Source organism: Crocuta crocuta, unplaced genomic scaffold, assembly GCF_008692635.1.
Source record: "Crocuta crocuta isolate KB4526 unplaced genomic scaffold, BGI_CrCroc_1.0 scaffold241, whole genome shotgun sequence".
NCBI lineage: Eukaryota > Metazoa > Chordata > Mammalia > Carnivora > Hyaenidae > Crocuta > Crocuta crocuta.
In genome coordinates this window covers 2640026-2648754 of record NW_027527807.1, presented here as the reverse complement: position 1 = coordinate 2648754, position 8729 = coordinate 2640026, and the positions used below count along the sequence as shown (strand labels likewise).

At 43.1% G+C, this 8729-nt stretch overlaps 1 protein-coding gene across 1 annotated transcript in view; it reads left to right on the top strand.

The window, feature by feature from the left end:
* The window catches only part of LOC144239787 (transmembrane 9 superfamily member 2-like), a 66390-nt gene extending 58594 nt beyond the window's left edge, over window positions 1–7796 (top strand). Inside the window, exon 13 of the mRNA XM_077773964.1 lies at window positions 7595–7796. Within this exon, the coding sequence (XP_077630090.1) occupies window positions 7595–7731 (137 nt within the window). The 3' untranslated portion in view covers window positions 7732–7796. The remainder of the gene's footprint in view (window positions 1–7594) is intronic.
* The last annotated feature ends 933 nt before the right edge of the window (window positions 7797–8729 follow it).

The window sequence follows — 8729 nt, the reverse complement described above, 5'->3', positions numbered from 1 at the left end:
TTACCATGCTTCTGTGTGCAGGACAGCCCCCTACAACAAAGAATTATCTGCCCCAAATGCCAACTGTGCCACTTTTAAGAAACCCTGGTCTAGAGTGAACTATTTCTGTACCTCACTTTTACTTGGGAGTTGATGCTATTTTCAAAATACAATCTTGATTGTGTCAGGAATCAAGATTATGTTCAGAATCCAAGACTCTGAACCACCAATCACGGTGCAGTGTTTGAAGCCAGTGTGTTACAAGGAGTGTTTAAGACCCAGATGAAGTATTAGCCAAGTGCTGGGTGCCATTCTGGTCGCTTTCTCACTAAGTGTCTGTGCTTTGAATATATTTCTATTCATTAAAGGAGCCTAATGAAGCTCAATATGTTTTGAGAGTTTCTCCTGTGTAATATTTTATCACTAAATTAAAGTGAAGAATTCATGTTCTCACACAGTGTAAGATGAAATATCCTGAAGGAAATGTCCAATTACCTTAACACACAAATGTTAGCTCTAGTGGGCCTTTTGTATTTTACTATACCAAATTGTCTCTGCCTTATTAAAATGTTCGACTCTAAAGGCCAAAAGATAAAAAAAGGAAGGGATAAAGATATACTAATGCTAATTGTTAACCAACCAACAAATATTTATTAAGCTTCTATCGGCTTGGCAATGTGCTAATAGGGAATATGGAAACATAGATCTCGTACTATTTGTTTTTTGTTGAGTTGATTATGTACCAACGATTTGCATATATTTATCTCACTTAATTTTCACCCGATTGTCTAATTATCACGAAGCGTTAGGTCATGTAACTCCCATTGTACAGGTGAGGAAACTGAGGCCCAGAGAGATTGATTTGTCCAAAGTCACTCAGCTAGTAAGCGTTGGAGCTAGGATTCAGTCAAACCCGGGTTGGTCTGACTCCAGAGCTCATTGTCTTAAATGCAACTCTGTGTGTCCTCCTCAAGAGAGAGAATCTCCTTGACCTGGGCCAAACCAACCGCTGAAGAATGCCCATGGCATCTCCTCTCTGGTCCTCTGTTTGACCAGGTAGACTGCTCTTAACTGGGAGAGCTGATCGGTGCACGCCAGACAATACAGTACCACCCTCTCGGAAATAACACAATGAAAACAGAGTACCTCAAGTCCTTCCCATGCCCTTTCAGCCCTTCTTTCAAAAAATAGAAGCACATTCTTCTAGCTTTTGCTCTGGAATAATTTCATTACTTCTTCAATCCCAGCTCATTTTGATTTCAACTTACATCTACGGACGTAAATGCTAAGTGCTTTAGGAAGGAACAGGACAGGGTCCCCTCTCTTCTCAAGGATATTGAAAACCTCTGGCTCGCATTGTTTTTCCCAGTGCAAGTGGTTGCAGAGCTTTAACTCTGGGCCCTCTAGTAGCCATGATTCTTCTAGTCTTGAATATCATACTAAAACATTTCAAAGGAAGGGAAGCGTTCCTTTTCCCCGGAGGTAAGCAGAATCTGCATTCTCTGGTATTCTTGTATTGTGTATTTTACATTCTCTGGCATTTCATAACTTACTTGAGTTCTACTCCCTCCACCCCAAGCTTTTCCTGTCCAACTGCTGCTTATTCTTTGAGGTCTTTCTGCACAAAGCAGTTCATGGTCACCTCAACCTGCATTGATCTCCCGAACCTGGAACAATTGGGCGGAGCTAGCTTTGAGTTCCAGCTCTATTGCTTCTCGGCTGGGTGTTGTAAGGCAGGCCAGCAGACTGTCTGAGCCTCTGTTTCCTTATAGAGTGGGGAAAATCCTAGTACTTACCTCAGAGACTTCAACGCAATCTGATCACACATGTAGGCACTTCGCCTAGAGCCGAGCATTTAAGTGTTTAGTACACAGAAGATATCATGCCCATCATTATCAGCATTACTATCATCGTTGTTGTCATTGTCATGAACTATAAGTTTGGTCATCTCATTCTCTGGCTTATGTATCTTCATTGGCTCCCAGTTGCCTGCCCAATCACATCCAAACCTCTTAACTTGGCATTCACTATCTGGCTCTCACTACTTTTGCGGTCGTTTCTCCTATATGCTCTCTTTGATATCCCCTTGATTTTTTAAAAAAATTTTTTGAAAACTACCTTCAAAGTTTATTTATTTATTTGTAAGTAATCTCTATGCCCATCGTGGGGCTCAAACTCATGACCCCACGATCAAGAGGTGTGTGCTTTTCTGACCCAGCCAGCCAGGCTCCCCGGTGTTCCTTTCATTCATGGATGACACATCCTTAATGTCCCAATTCTTCTGCCACGGTTCTCACTACTCCCCAACACTGCCGAGGTTTAATTGTTCCAGGCCTTTATGGGTACTTTTTGCTCTGTCTGGAGGAGCTGTCTCCCGTCCTCCAATGCCCTTGAATCCTGCTTTAGAGAACCTTCTCCGTGATGCCCTCTCCAAATTCTTGCCATTCATTCAAGGAGTATATACTGAATACCTACTGTGCGTCAGACACTAGCCTTAGAGGCCAGGGCTTTAGCCATGAGCAAAACTGCATAGAAAAGGATAAAAACCCACACCCTCATGGAGCTTACATTGCTACGCAGTTCACTCCAACAGTTCAGTTTGATGAACGAGTCCCGTCTGCCTCCAACGTGCTCAGCACTATGTTAAGCACTGGGAGCACAAACCTAAGTAAGGCTTAAGCCCTAGCCTCACGGCTACAGTCTGGAGAAGAGAAGACCTCTAAAGAGATCATTTCCATGCATTGCGGCAAGGAGCCTAATAGAGTGAAGCCCAGGGTTTTGTGAAAGCCCCAAACAGGGGCTCCCAGCTCCGGCCTGGGGTGGGGACGAAGGAGGTCAGAAAAAATTTTGCTGGAGAAAGTGATAGAATGGAGTCTTGAGGGAAGATGGAGTCTTAATAGGGTGAAGGTGGAATTGACAGGCTGAGCAAGGACATGAGAGGCAGAGATCTATAGGTAAGTTCGGGCTGCTGGAGTCTGCAATATAAGTCATGGATTGGCAAGAGCAAGTCCTAAAGAAGGAGGCTAGGGCCCAGGCCTGGAGGGCTTCGTGTGCCGACACTAAGGAGTTGGAATTTTTAAGTCGTTTTCAGATGTGAGTGTGCATCCCATTTATTCACGGAAATTATTTGAAACCAATATATCTGGGGTGCCTGGGTGGCTCAGTCGGTTAAGCGTCCAATTTCGACTCAGGTCATGATTTCGTGGTTCGTGGGTTTGAGCCCCACGTCGGGCTCTGTGCTGTTAGCTTGGAGCCTGGAGCCTGCTTTGGATTTGGCGTCTCCCTTTCTCTCTGCCTCTCCCCTGTTCATTCTCTGTCTCTCTCTTTCTCTCTCAAACATAAATAAACATTAAAAAAAATTTAAACCAATACATCTGATGCTCATGGACCATCACGAAGCCCTGGATCAGAATCCTTGCTAATGTTTATTTTTAACAGCTTAAAAGGTTTCTCTTACACTCGAGAGTTTGAGTACTTCTGCTATGGGGAACAATGTAAGGTTTTAAGTAGAGACATGATAATCAAAATTGTGCTTTCGGAATCTCACCATCACTCCACAGAGTGGAAGATCGATTTGGGAGTGAGGTGGGGGGGGAGAGAGAGAGAGAGAGAGAGAGAGAGAGAGAGAGACTGGAGGTAGAAACAAGCTGAGAGAGTTTTCTAGATGAGAGATGAAGAGAATGTGAGTGCAGACCCAGTCGCTGTGCAGCTGGGCAGATGGATGGAGGGGGCGATTCAAAAGGTCATAAGTAGCTGGAATTGGCAGGTCTTTGTGCCTGACAAGATGTGGATACAAAGGAAGAAGGGTTTTGCGTGATGGCTGTGTAAGTAGAGATAGTAGCATTCGGCCATCACCTGAGATCAGTCCCTACAAGAGCCCTGCTCTATCCTTCACATTGCTCAGCAAGGGCCAGGCCCAGGGAAGGTGCTTTATAAGTACTGGGTCAAATGTGGCTGAAGGGAGTCAAGGCCCCTCAAAACCCTTTTCCCCAAACAAGCTTTCTCTTTGTTCCTTTGTGTAACGAGCAGCCCTAATTCCAACTTGAGGAAAACCTTCTATCTGCATCGCTTACTCACTGCTGCGCATTCTGAAATTAACGTGTATCGGAACTTAGCCCCCACCGTGGCTGTCGGAAGAAACTTTAAAGATGTGTTATATTGAGTAGAGTGTGATCGACTTCCAAAACGTTTTATTTAGTGAGTTTCTTCTTTTTCACGTGTGCATATATAATGACTGCTTTGGGAAAGCCTTAGAGGAGATGTGCCTTGGATACCAGGCCCGGGATTCAGCTGTGAATTCTTTTCATTATAGGATTGCAAATGGAGAAAAGGCAAGGGGGGGAAATGGGCTTCTCTGCTTGTCTCGGGGTACCTCATCAAGATTCTGTGGTTAGATTGTCTTTTTGTTATGTACCCCCTTGACCTAATGATAGAAGGTTATGAAGCTTAGAAAGAAACTAGGACATTCCTAGTATTGGTTTAGTACTTTCTCTGACCTGAGGCAAAAGTAGACAGACACCGAAGTGATCGTACTTGCTGGTTTTGGCCCATCTCTATCTTTCCTTTAAGTTATTTTTCAATTGTGTGGTTCAATGGCCCTTAGAGGAGAAATTTCCCCATCTCTCCTTCTACTTAATTGTGTTTGCTTACAAATAACGAAGGAACGTAGGAAGGCAGGCAGGCTAGTCTAAAGGTTCTTTTTTGTAAAAATTTCTTTCAGTGTTTATTTATTTTTGAGAAAGAGAGAGACAGAGCACGAGCAGGGGAAGGGCAGAGCGAGAGGGAGACACAGAATCCGAAGCAGGCTCCAGGCTCCGAGCTGTCTGCACAGAGCCCGATGAGGGGCTTGAACTCATGAACCATGAGATCATGACCGGAGCCGAAGTCGGACGCTTCACCGACTGAGCCCCCCTCCCCAGACACCCCACTAGTCCAGAGGTTCTGAGACCCTGGTGGCATGTTAGAATCGCCCCGGGGAGGTTTTAAAACTCTTGACCCTTAGATTGCATCCCAGATCAATTAAATCAGAATCTCTGGGGGTTGTGACCCAGACATGAGTAGTTGTTAAATCTCCCCAGATGATTCCAGAGTACAGGCAATGTTGAGTACTACGACACTAGTCAAATAAGCCCCATGTGATCACATTTTTCAAATTTCCGATCATAACGTGAATGATAGCTGTCATTTCTTGAGTGCCTACTCTGATGAGCATCCCAATGCATCTTACCTCTTCCTTTCAGGTCAGGCCTGTTTGTTGAGTGGGGACATAAGTCCTTTTCACTTAGGAGGAGCAGAGGACATAGATATCTTGCTCTATATCATATAGCTAAGTGTCTGCCTGATTCTAAAGCCAGCAGACTTAGCGCGGTTGACTATCAGAACAGTGTGAGGGTTGATCAATATTTGAGTTTCAGGTAGGGGAAAATTGGGGTATTGTAAGTAGAGCACCGAAAAGTTGAACATTCAGAGACATTTCAGTCGTTTATGAGGATAACACGCAGCAAATTGAAATCAGGAATGTTTTAGATTCAGAGACATGTGTTGGCTACACATTGCCGTCTCCCGAACCCTTTAAAGTGCTGAATTCAGAAGAGGAAGCTTAAAGTAGGAATAGGTATCATGCATCCCATTTTTCAGCTGAGAAACTGAGGTTTGGCAAGATTGTCACTTGCTCAGGATCAGACGGCTAGTAAGCAATGGAGTAGATTTATGTCACTCCACAACCCATGGTCTTTTTTTTTTTTTTAAACATTTATTTAGTTTTGAGAGAGAGAAACGGAGCACAAGCCAGGGAGGAGCAGAGAGAGAGAGGGAGACGCAGAATCCAAAGCAGGCTCCAGGCTCTGGTCTGTCAGCACAGAGCCAGATGCGGGGCTCGAACTCACGGACTGTGAGTTCATGACCTGAGCTGAAGTCATCCACTCAACTGACTGAGCCACCCAGGCGCCACTTGCCCATGATCTTCGTCACTATACCATACTGACTGCTGACAAGGAGCTTTGAAGGGTGAGAGGGAAGTGGCATGATAGTATATTGGATGGGAAGTTATTCTGAGCTTGGAAAATGGCAAAGAAAAAGGGACCAAATCCTGCCTAACAAATTCTGTGCTTAAGATGTTTTCCTAGATGATCAAATTGTCTTGTGGTGCCCCATTAGATTATAGGATCTGGGAAAGAAAACTACTACAGTTCTTTTTGATTGAGCCATTGAACCTTAATATCTGAGAATTGCTTTTATAACATGAACATCAATGAAATACTACATTAAAGAAGAATTTGCCCAGAAGTGTATCACCGAAAATATAAAGGTTTCTCCTTTGGTCCATGCTCTGCTCTATCTAGTCCATGGGTTTAAGTGTATATTGTGTCCAGACTGGTAAGTTAAGGTCTGGCGTACCTGATACCACATTATAGAGATTGCCTCATGCTGCTGTGTAGTCTTTAAATTTGTCATTTTTAAAAATGTTTATTTATTTGCTTTTTTAAAATTTTTAATGTTTTATTTATTTCTGAGAGAGAGAGAGGAGACAGAGAGAGAGAGAGAGAGAGAGAGCGTGAGCGGGGGAGGGGGCAGAGAGAGAGAGGGAGACACAGAATCCGAAACAGGCTCAAGGCTCTGAGCTGGCTGTCAGCACAGAGCCCGACGTGGGGCTCGAACCCATGAACCGTGAGATCATGACCTGAGCCGAAGTCAGATGCCCAACTGACTGAGCCACCCAGGCGCCTCAAAATGTTTATTTATTTATTTTGAGAGAGAGAGAGAGAGAGAGAGCTAGGGAGCAAGCAGGGGAGGGGTAGAAAGAGAGGGAATCGTAAGCAGGCTCTGCGTTGTTACCACAAAGCCCGAGGCAGGACTTGATCTCACAAACTGTGAGATCATGACCTGAGCCAAAATCAAGAGTGGGATGCTTAACCGACTGAGCCACCCAGGCACTTTTGATGACTGTCTTATCTCATTGAGCAGTTAGTTCAGCATTTAGCTAAGTCACCTATTTGAGGGCTTTTGGTTTGTTTTTAAGTTTTCAATATTATAAATCGTAGTATGATGAACACCTTTTTTGCGTGCAATTTTTTTTTTCTTCTATGGGGTCATTTCTTTAGGATTAGTCCCCAGAAATGGGATATCTCTCAAGTTTAATAAGACAAAACTTTGACATACAAAACTAACATATGTCCAGAGTATGTAAGTACATAATAGATTATGGCTGCTTTTGTTACATAAAACAATAACGGTTATTTACATTTTCTAAATCGAAGGAAGTAATACGAAGCTTATTATATTAGAAATGAGCCTTGGACCCCTTGGTATCCTTTTTGAAATAGAGAACTTAAGCTACTCATTTTTTGGTTTTTTTTTTTTGCTTTGGTTAGAGACCTGCAGCGTTCAATCAAATGTATTCTCACACCGTGTTGCAGGTGGCTGCCTTCAGCCTTGCAGCTCCTCCTCTTTGCTCAGCAAGAGAGCCGGGCGATTTTCTTATTTGATAATGTGTGAGTCTTGGGACTTGGAGAATCAGTGGCCCGCCTCAACCCTGACATGCTTTGCGTTTTCGAGAAAGCTACTTTGATTTGCTATAGCGTCTGGTTAACAAGGATCTTTCTTCATTTTCTTTCAGGGACAATTGGGTTTTTTTTCCTGCTTTTGGTTTGTTATGAAAATCTACAGCGTGGTGAAAGTGGATTAAAGACTGTCCCCAAAGGCCTCCGGGCACATCACCATGGCTTTCAAATGTGTCCATTTACATCTACATGAACACCTATGAAGATCTATAGATGTGCTTCCTGGTACACATTTTAAATATACATCACTTAAAAATCTCATTGTCTGGCTTCCGTTTGTGTGACACAAAATACCGATTATGCAGAGAAAACAGGTTGGCAAACAGGTTTATTCTAAGTCAGACTGCTCTGAAAAGATTCCATGAAAAGGTTTAATTGAAAACAATTAGAGCAAGGGAGGTGCAATTCTTTACAAAATGTAGCTGAGCACACTGGCTTTTCAGATGAAATTTTTTTTTTTCCTTTTTCCTTTTTCTTCCTCATTTTATTTATAGCATCAAAACCATTGACAACTGAATCTTAGATAAAATGTGAATTTTTCTAACAAAAGTGAATTGTACAACTTGCATTCGATCATTTTATTTATTTATCTATTTCTTTATTTATTAAGCTCTACGCCCACTGTGGGGTCTGAACTCATGACCCAGAGTCACGTGCTCTACCGACTAAGCCAGCCGGGTGCCCCGGGGATGACCATTTTAAAAATGCACATTGGGTTAGCATACAGAGTTCATGAAATACCACATACCGCGGTCTTATTCCTCAGTTAAATCTGCACATTTCTGGTTACTGGTTGTCTTTTTCTGTTTGCTGTCTTTTGGAGGTTGAGAATGTTCAAGTTTGACTTAGCTGTGTGTTAGATGGAAAATCTTGGGCCTCAATTTTCTTGGAGGTATTTGCTTTGACTAAACAATAGTCTGGAGTCATAACTCCCCAAATGTCAGGAATTTGTGTGGCAAATATTCTCCAAGCTTGCCGTTTTCGGGGAGCAGTCATGAAAATCAGACATTTCCTGTGATACGTTTTATTGATAAATATTGGCCTCACTGGGGAAAATGTCTGAAAACTATGTACACATACGCTTCAATTCGTGAACATTCTCAAAGCCGACTTTAAGCTGAGGAGTATTTGTTTGTGTGTGTGTGGGGGGATCAGAGAAGTTGGGTTACCCTTGAAGGGGAGATTGAAAAG